We start from the raw sequence: 19,929 nt of genomic DNA, 5'->3' as shown, positions 1-19,929 counted from the left end.
GGCGTAAAAAACAAGTTCACAATCGCTGAATTGAAAAAAAAGGGGCGAAAACAGGAGTTTCACAAAATAATTATAACACTCATCCGCGCCACGAGACACTGGATGCTTAGAGTACCTGACGCGAAGACAAGTCTGTGTGTGTGTGTTTACAATGAGTGAACAGTCTTCAAACCTGAGTGCAAACTGGAGTTCCTCTTCGATCCAAAATGGGGCATACTCCCGGATTGAGTTGGCTTCTGCATGCACGCTTGCATTTCTGAGTCCCATAACAGTGGCCACAAACATTTTGTTAATCACCACAATTATCAAAGATCCTCTTAACTATTTCAAGAAACCGACAAGTTATTTTGTTCTTGGTCTTTCGATAGCAGACCTTTTGTGTGGCTTGCTGGTTGAGCCGTTTTTCGCCTTATACTTTCTTGTACGCTACTTTGCAGCCGGCGATAAATTTCAAGTCATCTCACACACGCTTTTTGTAATCAGCTCAATCCTTTCGACAGCCTCGCTGAATGCTTCCTTCGTGATGGTGCTGATGCTGTCCTTTGTACAGTTTATTGCCATAGAATATCCTTACAAATACAAGATTTGGATCAGAAAGAGATTTGTACTCTCATCCGTTATGGCAACATGGTTGTACTTCACCGTATTCAGCCTCCTACCTGTTTTAGGCATGGATCAAATCTTGTTTTTCAAACTGAATTTGACACTGCATTCCACAGTTATCTCAGCGATACTCGCCGTCCTTCAGATTTTAATATATAGGGCTTTTAAAGGACACTTGCAGGTTCACAAAATCACTCGAACGACCAGTTTATTATTTCATCTTCACAGCAATGCCGCATCTCCGCAAAAAACTAGCGGAAAAAGACTTCTACAAACTCGCAGCCGCAATTACGACAGAAATTTTGTTCTGATGACGTTTTACCTCGCTGCAATATTGCTCTTTTCGGCTTTTCCACACATTGGTGTATTTTACGTTTTCTTGTACAAACAATACCGGAACCAGAAAGAGGAAGTCGTTTTGAATATTTTGTTAAGAATAACTGATCTTTTTCTTTTCGTAAAGGCTGCTGCCGATGCATTTATTTTCGCGTGGAGACTGCCATCTTACAGAAAGTCCATACGCTTTTTACTGGCGAGAAAATACAATCCTCAAATCGAGACAAGTGTTTAGTTTAATTCAATACAATTTCGTCAAAAGATTTTGTTTTCCAGCCTGATTTGAAACAATGAAAGGACATTAAATTAAATCTCCGCGCATTATGCACTTGGCAAGCAGATAGGAATCGTGTGATGATTCAACGTTTCACACATGTAGTCAGCGAGGGTACTTTTCTTAGAGCTTATGGGAGCTCCTAGATTTTGTGCTCACAGATCTTTTGTACATCAAGGATGCCACATCACAACACACCGTCCCAGACTCTTCTCTTCTTTTGTACATGTGATCAAAAGGAACGGTTCGTGAGTACGATTGTCCCTGGGGATGAGCAACAACTGCCTCTGAGACAGTTATCGTTACCAAATATGATACGATTGAGTTCTGTTAACATTTCTTTCACTTTTTCCCAAGTTCACGAATCTCCGGTGGAAATTAAGGAATAGTATTTGCCGCCACTTTATCATGTATCAAAAAGTGCGCGTTTTCAAAGGAAATCGCTGAGGACTGGATGGGGGCTTAGTACGCAGAGGATGCCCTCACGCCCTTTTTTCTTATTTTCCACATATTGAGTGGAGGCATGAAATGAAGAACAAAAATGAGTTACGTAACACTACTGTAAGGGAAAGTACAATGTGGCAAGCTTTAAGCTCAAAGGGTACATTGTTCAGTCACCGTCTTTCGAAAAGGTTTATCTTTCGAAATAAACAAGAAGAAACTAACTTGGTGAGCCATGAATCCTTTAATTAGAGACAAATGACTACTTAACGCTTCTCACCCATATTTGAGCTGATCAACTGCTAAAATCACCACCGAGAACACACTAATAAAAATTTCATGAGGTAAGGAAAACATTGTAACTTAAACTAAATGAATTCTCTTTTCGTATCATGTACAATATTGACAGAAGCTGCTTGTCTGAAGGGGGTGCGAGGAAGGACTGCATGAGGCCAAGTATCTCAAAGTCCTCAAGGCATGGAGGAAGGTCGCGCAGGACCTGGAGAAGAGCGAGCGAATGAAGGTACAGAGGGCGCGGCTGTAGAAAACGCGCCAAAAAACTCAGAGGCGAAGCCGGTGACGTCATCAGGTTTTCGAAGCAGTAAGAATTGCAGAAAGTCGGCAAGGAGAGCCCGCAGCTCTGGATGCCTCCTCATGTAGGTTGCGTGATCGTCAGCCAACTCCGCCTGAAAACACACGAGAGGTGTAAAAATCAGTTCTAACAGTCCTGAAGCCTGTTTTTACAGATTTACATTATGATTCTGCAAAAATGTTCTCAGACCTAACTTTATAAGAAATATGCAGCACACAAAATGGAGAATTAATTATGAGATACTGAGAGTCAAAGAGTCAAAACTTAGCAAAGTTAACACTGTGTGTCTCCTTAATATGTCGTAAGTCGTTTACGCTCTCACCACAACTTAAAGGTACATACAAACGGACTAAAATAGTTACCCCTACCTTTCGGTCTAAAAAACGCGAAAATAGTTGCATATCTTCTTCCCATTTGAGTGGTTTAACTTCTGTTGTCTCTTCTGATAAGTCTGTATCTAAAAAAATTTGCAAAAATATTATGACTAAAATAATCTGTAAACAGCGATCGCAATAGATCTCAGGGGTTATTTCCAGTTTAACAACTTCTTGACGCCATCTCTATTTGTAAAAAATACAACATTCTGAAAAAAAAACATACAAACAAAATACTCGAAATAGCTAATCACAACTTGGAATAACGAGATGAATAATCTTGTTTCATGTACACTCACTTGTAATCTGATGTTCCTCTGGAATTCTTGACAAGGTCATGGTCACCCCAGACCCCAGCTGTGTTCGACTTGCGAGATGCCTACGAGAAAGAGTTCTCTAAACACACTCGCCTTTAAAAACTTTCAGTCAACTTAAATTTCATGAGTTTCACAGTCTCCATTGTTTTACAAAAGTGTCTTTGAGTCTAAGATACATCTGGCCTTTTGGAGTTATGGGAGAAAAATTTATCGAAAATGTAAATTAGTGGAGGCAAATCAACCTAGTTGGTTGATAACAAAACACAGAGGAGAAGCTGAACACGAGACTACTGAGAAACAAATTGAATTTCCGGTCAGAATAAGGGAATTGAACCTGGAAGCTTAAGATTTCACACTCAACACCTTAAACCACTAAGCTATGCCTCCACAAATCTGATTAAAACAAAGAAAAATGTTACACTAAAACTCACCCTGTCGACAAGAAGTACGATTCCCAAGTGGTAGGCGACTCCTCAACTGAATGAATCGTACGATTCAGTCCTACCGCATGAACTTGTTGCAAACCAATTCTCCTCTCTGACTTGCCAAGCATTTTCTGTGAGGGAGTAAAGGCAAGATGCTAAATTTCTTCTCCCGAAACAAAAACACAACAATATAAAAACTCAATGTGATGCAGATTCGTACATAAGATGAAGTACACAGACTAGTTGTTGAGTCAAATGCAACAAATGTCATGTCCTCGGGAACTCCTCTTTTTACCATGATTCTCTGTAGCAACAGATTAGAACCTGCAAAAAAATACAGATAAGTAAATAATGCATGTCAAGAGACAATGGTCACGTGAATGAAAGAGGAAACAAACACAAGAATGAATGAAAACGCCATATGAATATAGAAACTGACCTTCAGATATAAAACCCTGGAACAATTCTTTTTTGAAATATTTGTCAGTTCTCTGCATTTCCTACAAGAAATGAAAATTATCAAAGCAAGCCAGAAAACACAGGTGAAAAAAATTTTTGGCACGGATTGAATAATTTGTCTTTAAGAAAGTAAGATGTGTGAGTTGACCCAAGTATGTTTTCACAAAACTCAATTGCAAAAAGAAAAATATCATGAGGCCACAAACTCAATTTCTAGATTCTTCAGAGCCTCTGTTGAGGTCTATGGTGTATCAGTTGCATGTACCAAGAACTTTAAAATGCTAGATGTATTTTGATCAAGTGTCATACAAGCAAATCCAAAGTTGTCAAAAAAGGCCATATTGAATAAGGAGAAATAGCTTAAGATGCCCCACAAACTTTGAGTAACAGGCTAGCATGCCAAACACAGTGAAAAGGAGGGTAACCAACACACAACTGGTCTACTTTTGAATTTTGAACTTATTCCACCCCACTTACAGTGGAGGACTAAAAATTTCTCTCTCTATCCTCCTTTGACTTTCTGACCTCGGATTGAGATGTCCTTTCTTTTCCCCTTTTATCTTACATCACTATTCATTTATCTATTTATTGTCATACTTCAAAAGATGACTTACATCTCCTTGTGATTCAGTCTTCTTTACAGAGTATGTCCCATCCTCATCCAGTACAATAAGAGTCTTTTTATCCAGAGGGTTATCCGGTATCTACAAACATATCAAAGTCTCCTGAAAAGTACTCTACATTTGATCAACAGTTTCTTGATCAATCTCTCCTCAGCAGTGTGAAGTGACTGATGCATATTGACAAACTGCTCTTTAACTTGCTTTACTTATATTTAAGTAAAATTTATTATTACCAAGATGTCGGATCAAAATATTCCCCAATTTTTTAACTGTACTTCCCATATGATAAGAATCTCTGTTCAAAATATAATTCAAAACATGGAAGTGTTTTGCAGTCATTGCAGAAAAAGGGGTAGTTATTTTTAAATAAACCACTTGCCTGCATGGGTTTAAAATCTCCAACTGAAAACTCAGTTGTACACTAAATTTGCCTCATATGTTTATCAGAAATTCATCTGTGTAATAATAATGAACACAGTTTTATGAAGTCCTTACCTTGACATATTCATAATGGGTTTGTTCAAATGTCTGAAGAGATCTTCCAACATAAGCTGTAACAAAAACAAAACAGTTACTAACAGTAATGAAGTAGAATTGTTTCCATACATTGTAGAGTCAGTACAAAAGTAAATATCACATGAACATGGAGATCACCTTTTCAACCATCCATTAACCCTTCCCACCCTAACATCAGTATGCATATTCTCCATATTGTTCTCTATATTTCCTAAGGTGCTAGCAAGGAGAATTTGTTTAACAATCAAGAGCTTCTTTCGTTGGTGATCATTACCTTCATTCCTGCGACCTTAATGTATGATTCGAGGGTGAAATTGTAAGGAGTAATTAGATACTAGTCACTCTTAGTGTTCAAAGGGCCAACACGTGATTAATAGCTAACCTGTTACTGATGTCCCAATAGGTACTTGGTCTATAGACCCATGGCTGTTAGCATGAACAAGATAACAAGGCTCTCCTCTCCACAGAGTGTTTTCCACAGTTATTGTCATTTCACCTATTTCCTAGAGTGAAGAAAAGCCGCCTCAAATATCATTGGGAACTACCTGTACATGTAAAGAAAATTACTGCTATTTTGTTTCCACTAGCCAGGGTCTACTTAAAACTATCATTAAGAGCATCATGCATTCTAAACAAAGATACACTGATGTTTTAAAGTCTAATTTGTCTGTGTTGGTGTTGCTCTACTTCAGTCTATGGATGGTCTTCAAAACTTGCAGAGCTATATCAACTTTACTGAAACAATTGAGCAAAGACTGTCCACTTTTGTTCTTTGCAGTTCTTATCTTGCATCTTAAATAAAAGAAAAAACCTGTTTGTTTTTTTAATCATAACAAAACGTTATACAAACAAAAGCAATGAACCTTTGTATAGGAGAAAAGAGAAATTTGAGTGTTGTAAAATAAAACCAAAGTAATTATATCAGTCAGTTTAGAAGAAAGGTAAATATCACTAGAAGCCATTTAACCCATTGTCACCTTGTTGTTTACATCAAGTGAGCATTAATCAGACCTCTAGATCCATTCTTCAGTAGTTAACATCTTTGGTGGTTAAGTTCATGCTTCACTCTATAAACCTATCATTAAGTATGCCTATTTTCTTGTCAAAATTTTGAAGGTTCTATAACATTCTTGCCAAGATCTTCAACGATCTTCCATTTCCTTGCCAGGATCTTCAAGGATCATTGACATTCTTGTCAAGATCTTTAAGGATCTTCAAATCTCTTGCCAAGATCTTTAAATTGCATGTCAAAATCTTCAAAGATCTTTCAATTTCTTGCCAAGATCTTTAAGAATCTTCAAAATTTTCAACAAGATCTCTGAAGATTGATGACAAGATTGTTCAGGATCTTGGCAGGAAAGTTAAAGATCCTTGAAGATCCTTGCAAGAAAATAGAGATCCTCAAAGATCTATATTAACCAGAATTTGGAAGATCCTCAAAGAATTTTCAAATATTTTTAAAGAATCTTCAAAGATCTTGTCGAGATCTTTAAAGATCTGTACAAGATCCTCAAGGATCTTGGCAAGAAAATGAAAGATCCTTGAAGATCTTGACAAGAACTTTGAAGATCCTTGAAGATCTTGGCTAGAAAACAAAGGTCCTTGAAGATCTTGGCAAGAAAATGAAGATCTTAACAAGAATTTTAAAGATCTTCAAAGATTTTCCAAAGATCCTCATGAAGATCCTCAAGAGGATCCTCAAAGGTCCTCAAGAAGATCTTGTAGGATCCTTAAAGATACTTGAAAGATCTTCACCAGGAAATGACAAATCAAAGTTAAAACAAGGATGGGAATTAACACTAATGGTGAATTAGATTGGTTTTAGTTTGAATAATTCAACATAGAAAATATTACAAAGATGGACTTACTCTGCCAGTCTGAGATGTAGTCACCAGTGAGTCAGAAAACAACAATGACTCCCATATCTCATCATCTGTTTGAAGAAAAATAAAGGTTCAGTTGAGAAAAACTGATTAACCCTTTGATTGACCTCTAAGAGTGACTGGCTTCTAATTTCTCCTACAGTAACACCTTCCAATCTCACATTAATCACAAGAATAAAGGGTTTGATCACCAACTAAAGAAGCTCTTAATTGTTACCTGTTAAAATTCTCCTTTTCAGTACTTTAGCGGAATGTATACAGAACAGTATGGAGAATTTGCACATATGGGAATTACAGTGTGAAGAGTAAAACTTAGTGTGCTGTAACCCTATTATGGATTTTCAAACCCACAATACTCCACACCAGACCACAAATTAACCCTTTACACCCAGACATCAATGACCATATTATTCATTCCTCATAATGTCTATACATTTCCTTTGATATGAACTAGACAAACATGATTAACAATCAAAGCCTCCAAAGGTGGTGATCTTTCTTTTAGACTCATGATCTTTATAAATCATTGAGCAGTATTATACTGTAAGAATAAACTAGATGCTTGTGACTCTTATGACCAGGGTTAAAATTGTTAAATTCTGCTTTCTACTAGCTTAACCATGCAATGTATGCTTATGATTTGTGTCTGTCTTTTTTGCGTCTATATTTCCTCTTCACCCTTGTTTATATAATTTACTTACTACAACAATATCATTATTAAATATTATCACTTTATTGTAGCAAGCTTGTCATGTTTTCTTTTCAAAAAAATGAATGTCATAATGTCACAATTTTTTCCCCAAATGTTATGAGTGATAAGGTCCATACGCTATACTACATCAAAAAAACTTAAGACAACATACTTAACAGTGACTATACTGAGAAAAGTACCTAGATAGAAAATAGTCCATTTTAGGGTTTTGTGTGTGGTTGCCAAGCCTTTGAACAGGGGTGAGGCTTAGTGTGACCTTGTCATGATACAAACCTTACTGCTTTCAAATGTAAATTAATTTCTTATCACCCTATCTAGATACTGGTAGTGGCTGATCCATCTTTAGTTTGTAGAGTGCCCTCTAAACTTCCCAAATGCTTTATATCTGTATATACGTCAATGAACACACAGCTGACGTATGAACCAATCGTCAATCAGTATGGTACTTTGTATGATGTGTGAAAGGAAGTTTAATTTTTCTTTGCTTGACAGTACACACATCATCAGCAAACTCAATGGGAATGTAGCACACACTTGCACAACTGAAATCCTTCAGAAAACATATGAACTTAGTGGTTTTGTTGTAAAGGGTGTTGAGAAACCTTTGGGGTAAAGGCTATTACTACATTCCGTGCACACAAAATCATTAACTTCTAAGGAATGCATCAAACATACAAATGTTGAAATGGGTTGTTTGCTAATGGTACCAGGTTGAAGTTAGTATAATGAATGAGACTTTGTGATATTAACAAACCGCTCCTTTTGATGCCAGCCCACTGGCTGCACAATGAGAGAAAGACAACAAGAAACACATCAAGAAAGAATATATAGCACACTCTTCCTTTCCTGACTGAGGAAGGTTATTTTAGCAGATGTAAGGTTTTCCATCAGATTGCTCAAAAAATCCTTGATCAACATTTGAGTCTTGTTTTATATTCTCAAGATCTATCTGCCCAGTGATGCATGCATATTAGACATAAAAGGATAACAAACATAACTTTGATTGACAAAGAAGAATTTTTTATTACTAAAGAAGTTTCATTAAAAGATGCTGGTTTCATTTTTTTGTGCATAGGAGAACACACAAAGACACTGATCTCTCCCACCACATAATTATGCCAAAAAAAACAAAAAAAGTCATATGAACGGACGAATTAACTTGTTTGTCTGTACAATTTGCACAAGATGAAATAATTTAATTTATTTAACCACACGGGATAGAAGTGTACAGTGATAAATACATTTTAATTGAAAGGACACCCATTTCTAATTTTTTTATGTCATCAGAAACCATATCAAATGTAAGCTTTTAAAAGCTTTCTTGAAAACTAGATTTCTTTTTTCATTCTTAACAAGTCTATTCTTAACAACAGAAATAATTCTGTTTAGAACAAAGAGTTAGTTTGGAACCATTAAAATGAGCTGTTCAAGTGACAAAGATTTGAATAACAATGTTGGTCATAAACCGGTATCCCACCTGGCCTAATATTGTGAAATTACTCAAACGACCTCATTTTTTTTCTTTGCTTTTATGTAATTATTTGAAAGAAAATCAAAAGCAAGGTGGCAATTTTAATACAAGTATGTCCGATAAAAAGCTTTCTTGAGAACGCAACATTTCCAATTGCTATATATGTTTCTAATTTTAGACGATGGTAAAATAAAGATATCAAGTTCCACATGAGCAATTCAAAAACTCTAAAATTCGTGCTATCTTTGCAATACAAGCCCTTGGTACTAACTGTTGCGAAAGCAAAGAGATCGAGTTTCGTACAACTTAATACGTCCATTGTCATATTTATTCAAATCAAAAACAAATGTTTCATTCAGACTTCTCATCGCCCTTTTGTTGCCGTCGGCTATCAGTTTGTGCGGAAATTTACATTCAACTTTATTTGTACTATCGTTCGTTTGATCAAAAACTCTTAACTTAGTTGGTGTATTCATTTCCCTAATCTCGTAGGAAAAGTGGATTAAAAAGATTTTCTTCGGAGGAAGGCTCATTTGAATTTTTTTCCTCTAATCAATATTGACATGTGTTGTCATATTTTTCGACATTCAATCTTTTATTGAAATGCTCCGGGAATCAATGCAATTTGGTATTTAACGAACTAACAAAACATTCCTCACTGTGCTTCCTTTCAGCTGGATAAAACATCCTCAGACGAAACCCAAAATGAAACATAAGTTTAAACCAAACCTTTCAGTTTTAATTTAGCCCCCAAGACAACGACACGTTTAAACAAATGTATCGCTAGGAAGCTAAAAGTCTACAAAATACACACGAGGGGTTAAGTTGATGCAAAGCGCATCTTGCATTTAAGAGACTGACAGTTTTTTCAATAAACTCAAGACGACAAGATTTCTACGATTCGCCAAGCAGGTTGTTCGTGGCATAATTCTAAGATGATAAACGAAATTTCAAAACTATCCAAACTTACAACAGACAATAACATCGTCAAAATAATGCAAGGGCAAGTGCTACTTAGCCCAAACTTTGATCGCTTACCTACACTACCCAGATATGCCACCGCTTTCTCGCTTGCTTTCGCCAGGGAAGCGGTAAACTTTTCGGCACTGAAAATACAGAAAAGAGCTCAAATTAACATAGCTGATTTTTATCCGATAAAATAAATACAGTGCAGACGAAGATGACAGCATCGCGTCGACAAATTGGCGCTTCGATCGTACCTTACTCCGTTTTCTGTGTCCATTTCCTTTGTGTGACAAAAGAACCAGCTGAATTCACTGCGTCACTTATTGATCAACATCTTTAGAAACTGAAGAGAAGAAAAGCGTCCATATCACAAGTTACTCAGCATTGCCAACAGGCTCCATATCAATAACAAATTCCCGCGCGGGGAATTGAGACCCTGTAACCTTGGCGACCGTTACGTCATAGACGTGAGTGAAGCCCCGATGAGCGAAGCAATCATATTCGAGTCGTCACTGTGACTCTGATTTTGTTGGTGAAAGAGTCATCTATTAGCCATTACAATCGAATGGCATGGCAAAAAAAGGTAGATATTTTTAATTTTTTACGGAATGGGGCTATTGAAAAAATATTATATGTTGTGATTGAATGGACGAGATATCACACTTTCATTTTCCAAGATCTTATGTAACTTCCGCGTTGTGCGACGTTGTAAAGGAAATTAAAAACGCGAATTGTCACCAGATCGTGAAGAGGCCTTGGGCTACATCTTTCAAAGTAATTGACAAGTTTCCTCCCTTTATGCAAAAATAACTGATGCAAACTGATCCATTGCTTAGTTATTTGACACATTAGTATCGAGGGGGTTGGTACAGTGGATTGGTGCCATTTTACCCACGAATATCAACATGCAAAAGCCATAAAATTCAGATTCTATGAAGAGGAAAGAATTTGGCACACAATATGGCTCAACAATTCAAATATGAATTTAAAAAGCAGTTCCAAATTTTCACATTTATTTCAATTAATCATTTTTATTGTCTTAGTCACTCAACACCCCATTATTGCGCGTAGACCGAGTTTTATTGCTCTTGTACAAAACTCGCTGAGTCATGGAGGAACTTTCTGTGACAATTCAAGCTAGTACAACACTACAATCATTTCCTTGACCAGTCATGGCCTCATAAAATACACCACACATAATTTTGACAATTTTGGAGAAAAATGAACCATTACTCACAGTTTTAGAAAGCAACCACATTACAAACGATCCGAACAGCTGCTGAGAACATTAATAAATCACTGTTTGGTCTGGATATTTTTGTAAGTCTTCAAAATTTTGGTTTCTGTTTGATTGGAATGGGTCCAGGGTTTATCAGGTTTTTGGCTCTTTCATCATTTTTTCCACTCCACCAATCATAGACATCATACATTATATTTAAGATTTGGAAGTACCATAATGGACTGTTTTGAAGATGACATCCATACACCATGTGTTCACTTCATTTTTTTTTACCATTGACTACATTTCAGTCCATTCATTAACTTTTCCTCCAAGAAAACAATAAAAGAAAATCAATGCCTACCAGATCTTCAAAAATATTTATGAAAAAGCTGAACATTTTAACCAGATATCTACATTTTGATATGATCTTTAATCCTGGCGCCCCAGGCAGTTATAATGCATGACAAAGAAGATGATAAGCACCCCTCAAATATTTGTGGATACTATCTTTAAACCTACAATTACTGTAGCTGATTTTCATTGAGAAAGTAAAAGTTCTATTATTCTATCCTTCGGTTTCAGTGTAGGAGTTTGACTTGTGCTTGGGTATGAAGCAGAATCCAGAAGGGACAGGACCTAAGAGCATCTCACTGGAAAGAAAAATGCAAAGAAAAAAATTATCAGATTCTTATCATTTTGCACTGATAATTCATCAGACATTAGCAGATCACTTTCCAAAATTTGTAGTAAAAAAATTTTAACATTTCTTTAATTTGAAGAAAACAGCAAAACCATTGGCATCAACTCCAAAAACAGCCCAGAAAGCTACATGTCAGTGTATATTACCCTATGCAGTCATCCTTGTTAAATAATATTTCAATCTTTTTCTTTCTTCATCAGAGTTTAACCTTCATGGTCTTTCAAAACGTATTGCTTTACAAGAACTTTACATCACTGCTTTTTGTGATCTTAAAAGTTATTTTCAAAATTATGTGATGATGATCATGCATTCTGTATCCTTTTCCAGCAAAATTACACAGTCTAGTGAACCACAAACTTTTTATTGTGAAATTCAAATGACGAGAAGGCCCACAAAAAATAATTTAAGCAATTAGAGTTCAGCTTTTAGCTGGTTTTGCTAATTATAACTAAAATAAGCCATTTACATCCTAACATCTGCGTGCATATTCTCTATAATGTTCTCTTTGCAATTCCTAAGGTCCAGACAAGTAGAATTTGTTTCCCAGCCAAGAGCTTCTTTCATTTGTAATCATTTCCTTTATTCTTGTGACCTTAATGTGAAATTCGGGGGCGATGTTGTCAAGAGAATTTAAATGCAAGTAACTCTCAGGGATCAAAGAGTTACAAAAAATGCAGTTCATGCAGTACAGTCGAACCTCAATTATCTGGATCTCGATTATCCAGATTTCTTGATTATCCAGACTTTTTCTCCAAAGCCAGTTTTGTCATGAAAATTTATTAGTCATGATCAAGATCTGTAGCCATATTCTTTAAAACTAGAGCATTGAAAAGTGAAGTAAATGCAAGTTTGTTTGGCTTTCAAAAAGCAAAAGTAACGCTTGCACACATTGTGACTAATGAAGAACATTTGAATGAGTTCTGATGGGCTTAAAGTTGCTTTCTTGCTAAGAGAGATTTCACGTGCAATTGGCTTGTTTGGCATGGTATATATGCGAGATAAACAAGCTGCACAGTGTCATGAATGTTTATTCACGATCATCTAGTCCATTTGTGTTTTGTTTCACAATTAAATGTCACTTTTGTAATTTAATCAGTTGTTGTTCCTCATTAATATTCATATTCTTGATTATCCGGACCCTCAATTATCTGGACTATTTTGTTGAGTCCCAACGAGTCCAGATGATCAAGGTTCGACTGCACTGTCCCTCTGCACTCCTGGCTGGAGAGAATGAGGCATGGTAGGAGTAAAGAGTCTTTCCCCAAGACTCATCATGAGAACCCCACCAGGTTTCCCACCCAGACCTCTTGACCAAGAGTCCAGTAGACCAACTGTTGGGCTACTGTACCTCACATTAAATTAATGGTAAACAGGTGAAGCATTTATTTATAAACAACATATATACCTGCCACAATATACAAACAATGGAATTACCAGAATAAATTAAAGAGGTCAGACAGTTCTGCATGTACTGCTTTACCTTATTTTAACCCAATCAGCAGAGTTTCCACTTGACAACAAAGTTTCCAGATCATTTCGACCAAAATATGGTGGAGGTTTTTCATTGATTCGCTGTGGGAGCCGTTCTAACAGACCTGTAGGAATATACCTAAGAAAATTATAAAGTTAAGAGGAATGCTACACTTTTTGAGCAATCTGTATATTATTTGAAATGCAGTCAATTCCTGTTTGAACTTTTTGTTGAACTTTCTAGGCTGTAAGCATATTTATTTACTATCTGAGCAGACTTACCGACATTGAAATGAAAGCCACTCAAGAAGAAACCGCCTTGTGTTTTCCACTCCCTACAGGAAATAACAAAATATCCTCATCTACACATGTTGCTGAGTGTGTAGCCAGTTGTGACCAAATATTCACATTATATACCTGAATGTAAAAAACAACTAATGACATACATGTCTAGAATTAATTTAGGGAAAACATACCATTGTATCAGATCCCCAGTGCTCCAGGCCAAAATTGGCAAAATCCTGCAGCATGTCAAAACGTTCATTGGACGATATGTCCCAATGTCTGAAACAAAATAAATCACCGTTCATAAGAAAAATGCATACTCTACAATAGCACCATATCAAACAGCTATCAAAATTTCAAACTCCACCAGCTATACATAGATTGTACTCCTGGAAATTTTCACATCTTTGCAAGACATGGTTACCATTATGAAATAAAATTAACTGTAATTTTTCATTTTATAAAAGCATTAACTATAAACATCAGCTCTGATTAATGAGAAAGTTCCTACCTGTTTTCTTTTATCTCTGTAAATATCCATGGTTTAATCAGAGCCCCTCTGAAAACAAAGTTGAAAATGTAAGCCCTGTGAATTCAAAGGGTCTCCTTGCCATCTGTTATAATATTGTCATTTCACCCTTTTCACTTCCACGATCTTTAAGTATTTCTCCTCACTGTCTGTCATACCATTCTCATGATGTTAGTTTGGATAATTTGGTATTGGATCAACTAATATTACTCTAATTGTTTTTTTTTAATTCTCATCACTTGACTGCTTGATACTGTATTGATATTGTAAGGAGAAATTCTCTCTTGGTTATACATTGGATTTGAAGGGTTAATACTGTAAGTATCTTAAACTTACACATCTAGTGATGTTTACTTGGATTAATAACTATCTAATGATAGTAATCTCTATGATGGTGAATAAAATCGTATTATACTTAAACACAAAATAATACTAAGAATAATACCCTCCTATAGGTAATTCCAAAGTATCTTGTAAGTATTTCATTGTTTTAGAATCAATCATCATAAAATTCATGATAATATTTACTGGTATGTATACCACCATTTGAAAAAAACATCACATTATATCACACTGCATCAAGTAATAAAAAAAGCTAAGTAATACTATTATATGAATTTCCTTAATATTACAAGTTCAGGGAACTACTAAGCATTGTACCTTGCAATCATCAAACCAGATACTCCAGTTTGCTCTCTTCGTAAAACAGCATCTTCATAGGAAAGGATGTCTCCATTTCCTGAAAATAACAGAACAATCAGTAACTTACTATAAAATCTTGTACATTATGAAAAAAAATTCTGGATGAAATCTGTGAATGCTGCAGTTAATTTGTTTAACCCATTACACCCTAACATCAGTATGCATATTCTCCTACTGTTCTCTATACATTTCCTAAGGTGCTGACATGGAGAATTTGTTTAACAGTTAAGAGTTTCTTTACTTGGTGATCATCTCCCTTATTCTCATGACCTTCATGCTTGATCCAGGGGTGATAGTTTGAGGAGAAATTATATGTTTATCACTCTTAACACTCCTAAATACACGTACTAAGGGTTCCTCAGGATAATTTCACCTTGCGGAATATTGAATAATATTCAATATTTTTTTGATATTATCAAAAATTAAATCCAACATTGAAACTGTTTCAAAAGATAGAGAAAAAGTAATAAAGTAAAATTCTCTTACCAAAGAGAGGCATTGGTGCAGCAACCTTAGCACACTCACTAATGTACTCCCAGTCAGCTAGTCTTGTGTATCGTTGTTCCCTTGAGCGTCCATGGAGCTTCAGAAAAAGACAAAAAGAAAAGGTTTTTCTCAAGCCTAGAGCACAGCAGCAACATAAATATCAACCAGTCACAGCACACTACTAACAGCAAATTACAATTCCATTTGAAAAAAATAGAATCATCATTAATTATCATTAATTATAGTTATGTAGAACTGTAGAACAGCTTACTCCCTCCTGGAAGGCTTGAAACTTTGATTTGACACACACCCTGACTGACAGGTTTGACAAGCACAGATTACACCCAAATTTCAAATCTTTTGTCTCTCAGGCATTAGGCCAATAGCAGTGTTGCAACTTCTTCAGATGATGGTTTATATCTGGTTACTTATTTCCCCACTCCTCTACACTTAAGGTTTACATGACAGCTTGCTGGTAACTATTTATCATTTTGCTAGGACAGAACGAAATAGTTTACTTGGCCAAGAATGCATAAGAAGTGAAACAGCCAGAACTCTTGATCTGGATGTCAGTATGCAACCACTAAACCTTTCCCTGAGGCAGAAAGAAGCAGTTTGAGAGTTCAAAACTCAGTTTACCCAACCAAGAATGCATAACATGTGAACCAACCAGAACTCTTAATCACAACATGAGTTTGCATATATGGATGATGATTAGACCATTACATGTTCTTTGTCCTCAATTATTATGATTGTCTTTAGCCAATTTGTTTCCAATTTACTTACAGTTGCCAGTGAAATGCCCCATGTCTTAAGATTGGAAATGAGCTTGTGTGCATTCCATGAAGTTTTCTTATCACTGATGCCAGTTCTCATTTTCACAGTCAGAGGTATATCCATGACCTTGAAGGGAGACAAAAAAAAAATATAAAATGAAATTGAAAAGTAAAATACACCAATTGATATCTACACTATATAAGTTAATAAGCTCATAAAAGTAGTCCTAAGTACTTTTATTTCAAAGTCTATAACTTAAGATAATGTTTTGCCATTCATAACTAAAAAATAAGATGTTGATTGACCTTTTAAGACATCCACCAATATTAATCATTATGAACTTTTTAATTGTGCCAACAATGTGCAAATTTATATATTAATAAGTAAATCTTTAATAACAATTATTCTTACAGTGAAATAAAATGCAACATATTCACTTCCTTGTTAACAATACACTACCAGAATTTCCTTCGAAAATCATTTTTTTATTGACAGAAAAGAAAAACATATCAGTGCTTATTTCATAAAAAGCTTTCCTAATCTACTTACATAGTTCATTCCTCTGACAATCTGCTCAAATTTTCCCATGCGGCCCATCAAAGCACTTCCAGCTCCCTGTAGAACCAAGGGCAAATATCATCTTTTCATCCCATCCATAAAAAACACAAAGATTTATTCCCAACATGTCTTAAAAGCCACAAAGTTTGCACCCCTCAATTCATCATACCTGTTTAAATACTAAGTCAATGGGGCAACCAATATTGATATCCACAAAGTCAACAGGAACATCATTCTGAAGGAGCTCAGCACATTTTGCCATCGAGTCAGGAAATGAACCACATAGCTGCATATATAACAGAAAATTCAGTATTCTGACAAACAATATGAAATATACCAAGTGATATTTATTCACTATAATCATCATATAAACAAATTGTTTTTGCATAAAATTATTGTAACTGTATTTGGACTTTGGTAAACTTGAGGCTACAGACTGGAAAAAAAATCAAAAGGAATTATCATTTTTGATAGTACTTTGCAAACTAATGATAAGTCCCTTACTTGTGCACCAAAAATGTCCTCAGAGCTGTGGCGCTTCAGCAAGGCCCATTCTGACATACTGCCCTACAAGGACAATTTGAGTTTCTTAATTTTTCTCACTATAAATATACTTAAAACATAACTAAAAACAAAATAAAGAATCCTTTAGGAATGCAAATCAAGATAACATTGTAAAATAATTTTATTAGCCAAAGAGACTGACCTGAAGTAGTTTGGTACACATGGCCATTTCACTGCAAGTTATATCTGCTCCAAACTGTTTGCACACTCTGCGAAACGGCAGGTTACCAACCTACAAGTGCAGTAAATAATGATTGTGGATATATGAAAATCATATATGTGCATTGCGGTGAAGAAACAAATATAAAAGATTCTTGCACCTAATGAACACTGCTGAACTAGTACTTGAAATAAGACCTGAAAAAAATTCAGGCCCATATGGGATTTGAACCCATGACCTCTGTGATACCAGTGCAATGCTCAACCAACTGAGCTAACAAGCAAGTGCAGTGTTATTAAATACAGGTAAAACATAAAGGTAAATGTCTTATCAAGTTATCTTCTTGGCTGGAGCTATTAACTACAAAGTACATGTAAAATAGGGCTGACATGAATTGCAAATCAAGCCTCTGTTTGTTTGAAAAAAAAGGTGCACAGAGTCCATGCATAATAGATTTAAAGAAAGATGTTTTTCATGTCATCAAGAGTGTGGGACAAAGAGTCCCAATAATAGATTTTTTGTGAAAGCAAGGGTCAGAAACGACAGTACAAAAAAGTAACTTACAAGAAGGCCTCAAAATTTGACAAGGAACAATTAAGTTAAATCAACCAACGTTAATTATCAACATTGCTTTTCATTCAGCCAATGGTTTGAATATTTCTCTAAATAGGAAACTTACATAAATTTCAAAGCAGGATTCTAAGAAAAATCTTTAATCTAAAAAGTTTGAGCTTCTCTTTGGTTTAAAAATGTTGGAACTCTGGAAATTATCCTTTATCCAGAGTCTGCCCTGAGAATGTGGGTAAAACTCTAGTAAGAGAAAAAATAGTAAGACTACTCAGAGTTTATTCTAACCAGGGTCTGGTCAAAACAGTACAAAATTTTCCTTTTTTTTCCCCTGACTGACTGGTATTCACAGCATTTATCACTGATTGCTGAACTGTTATACATGTAGAGACCCAGTATGATCAAATAGTTAACAATGTGTCACTGAAAAATTCAACACCGATACAGTCCCATCAGCTTCACACAATAAAGTGGTTGGAAATTATAACTTACAGTTGTTAGTGGTGCCAAATAAAGCTTGTCTGCAAAATTGATCTGAAAGGAGGAAAAAACAGGACCACCAACAGTTATTCAGTGACAGCTTATATTCAAAGCATGTGTCCTATTGAATGAATAGTTACCGTACATGCCTTTTTCATTTCTTGTGGTCTAAGTTTGATGACATCTTCGTCTGTGATGGCTCCTGCACTTTTGGGACATGGTCTTTGCAAACTTCCAAGTTCACTGTATTCTTTACCTTCGGCTTTCACTTTTGCAAGCTGTGCCAGGAACATGTCTGCTTTGGGAAACTTGTACTGTTTTTTCCTCAATGAAAATGTGAGCTCTTTGCTTAAAACAGTCCTTGTCATTGAAGGGGCAGTCTCCTTGTACAATTCCTCATTTACAATGTTTTCATAATTCTGGGAAATATGCTTCTTCCCATACCTACATGTTATTCCATATATACATTTACCATATTTCTCAAAGTTCACACAGGTTTCTCCAATATCGGGCAGCTTATGATCTGTCACATATTTTTCAATGTCATGCAGATATCTACAATTCTCACCATATGCACACAACTCTCCCTTGACTACACTTGTGCACAACTGCTGGCTAAAATCAAGTTTTGCTGCCCGAGGTCTGGCTTTGTTCATTCCACGTTTTTTCTTCTTTTTAGAAGGTTCTCCTGCTTTGTTGTTATCACTCTCATCTTCACAAACAGGTCTCTTTTTCTCAGCTTCATTGCATGATGCTTTACTTTTATCTGAACTCACTTTATTTGCAGCACTTTTTGAAACCTTCTTTAAATACCTGTTTGAAAAAATTGAGAGGAAAAGAAGAAAAACTGAGGGGCAAGGCAGGCAATAGGTTTGAAATTAAAAAGAAAATAAGAAATAGTAGGTGGCCAGGTTGTCGGTGAAGCCATATAATTTTATCAGTTTATCTTTAAGACTAAGAATGATTCAGATAAAATGATTAGGTTATACAGAAAGTCTTACGTGACTCCGACTAAACACAGTCTGAGATTGTGGGTCACACCGATGGTTAATTCAAGGAGAAGGCTTACTACAGAACGAAACAAACCAAAGCAAGCAAAAAACACAAATACCAATTAACTTGTGGAATAGATGGACAGCGTACAGCGTACAGTGTAACCTTCACGCAAGCTCCACTTCTGTAGCAGCCACGTGCAATTCAAAACGTTTGAACACACTTACTGAGTCTTGATAGGTGCTACCCCAGGCCGGAGTTTGACATCAGGAACCAACGATACAGATTCTAGATCTAATTTTGTCTCTACCAATGTATCAGATTGAGAATTATCACCACCATTAGTCGTTTCTAACGGAGAAAATCCTTTCCCTTCATCGTCCGCCATATTGAAACAACTCATTCCCAGGGCTTGCAGTTGGTTTCCATATAGAACTCAGGCCC

General features: G+C 35.8%; 3 protein-coding genes and 1 long non-coding RNA gene across 8 annotated transcripts; 2 read left to right on the top strand and 2 right to left on the bottom strand.

Moving 5' to 3' along the window:
* Positions 1-1,875, top strand: LOC113679663 (uncharacterized). The gene has a single exon (XM_027196624.2). The coding sequence runs from the start codon at positions 152-154 to the stop codon at positions 1,172-1,174; it is 1,023 nt and encodes a 340-aa protein (XP_027052425.2). The 5' UTR covers positions 1-151; the 3' UTR covers positions 1,175-1,875.
* A 4-nt stretch (positions 1,876-1,879) lies between these two features.
* On the bottom strand, positions 1,880-10,959 carry LOC113679662 (ciliogenesis-associated TTC17-interacting protein). The gene is made up of 12 exons (XM_089182411.1): positions 10,247-10,959; positions 10,065-10,132; positions 6,829-6,893; positions 5,343-5,463; positions 4,940-4,995; positions 4,436-4,525; positions 3,802-3,862; positions 3,583-3,686; positions 3,369-3,493; positions 2,920-2,999; positions 2,615-2,703; positions 1,880-2,340 (listed from the first exon to the last, which is right to left on the bottom strand). The coding sequence occupies exons 1-12, from the start codon at positions 10,267-10,269 to the stop codon at positions 2,125-2,127; spliced, it is 1,098 nt and encodes a 365-aa protein (XP_089038537.1). The 5' UTR covers positions 10,270-10,959; the 3' UTR covers positions 1,880-2,124.
* On the top strand, positions 10,465-12,384 carry LOC149040659 (uncharacterized). Its single transcript, XR_016179751.1, has 2 exons — positions 10,465-10,575; positions 11,797-12,384. It is a non-coding gene; the product is annotated as an uncharacterized LOC149040659 (long non-coding RNA).
* On the bottom strand, positions 11,004-19,917 carry LOC113679646 (tRNA-dihydrouridine(47) synthase [NAD(P)(+)]-like). Of its 5 annotated transcripts, none has more exons than XR_016179749.1 (15): positions 19,713-19,906; positions 18,633-19,305; positions 18,505-18,546; positions 17,428-17,517; positions 17,226-17,288; positions 16,891-17,007; positions 16,713-16,778; positions 16,173-16,289; positions 15,387-15,483; positions 14,859-14,937; positions 14,181-14,228; positions 13,861-13,948; positions 13,667-13,719; positions 13,395-13,509; positions 11,004-11,864 (listed from the first exon to the last, which is right to left on the bottom strand). XR_016179749.1 is itself a non-coding variant. In XM_089182404.1 (15 exons), the coding sequence occupies exons 1-15, from the start codon at positions 19,886-19,888 to the stop codon at positions 11,780-11,782; spliced, it is 1,923 nt and encodes a 640-aa protein (XP_089038530.1). In that variant the 5' UTR covers positions 19,889-19,917; the 3' UTR covers positions 11,004-11,779. The 5 variants fall into 5 exon arrangements, 4 of the variants coding, with proteins under 4 accessions (XP_089038530.1, XP_027052408.2, XP_089038532.1 ...); XM_089182404.1 differs by having other exon boundaries at positions 13,395-13,523; positions 19,713-19,917; XM_027196607.2 differs by having other exon boundaries at positions 13,395-13,523; positions 18,642-19,305; positions 19,713-19,901.
* Between the last annotated feature and the right edge of the window lie 12 nt (positions 19,918-19,929).

Source organism: Pocillopora damicornis, chromosome 9 (assembly GCF_964200805.1).
Source record: "Pocillopora damicornis chromosome 9, jaPocDami1.2, whole genome shotgun sequence".
In the NCBI taxonomy this organism is placed as follows: Eukaryota; Metazoa; Cnidaria; class Anthozoa; order Scleractinia; family Pocilloporidae; genus Pocillopora; species Pocillopora damicornis.
This window is presented reverse-complemented; position numbering and strand designations above follow the sequence as displayed.

Bases quoted from the DNA above. Each gene is read 5' to 3' on its own strand.
- LOC113679663 (XM_027196624.2), top strand. From the start codon at position 152: ATGAGTGAACAGTCTTCAAACCTGAGTGCAAACTGGAGTTCCTCTTCG.
- LOC113679662 (XM_089182411.1), bottom strand. From the start codon at position 10,269: ATGGACACAGAAAACGGAGTAAG. The intron at 4,996-5,342 runs GTTAGCTATTAA...TTTTTGTTACAG, and splicing joins TATTGGGACATCAGTAACAG to CTTATGTTGGAAGATCTCTT. The intron at 3,000-3,368 runs GTGAGTTTTAGT...TCTTTCTCGTAG, and splicing joins TCGTACTTCTTGTCGACAGG to GCATCTCGCAAGTCGAACAC.
- LOC113679646 (XM_089182404.1), bottom strand. From the start codon at position 19,888: ATGAGTTGTTTCAATATGGCGGACGATGAAGGGAAAGGATTTTCTCCG. The intron at 17,518-18,504 runs GTAAGTTATAAT...CTGCACTTGTAG, and splicing joins ATTTGGCACCACTAACAACT to GTTGGTAACCTGCCGTTTCG. The intron at 17,289-17,427 runs GTCAGTCTCTTT...TTGTCCTTGTAG, and splicing joins TGTGTACCAAACTACTTCAG to GGCAGTATGTCAGAATGGGC.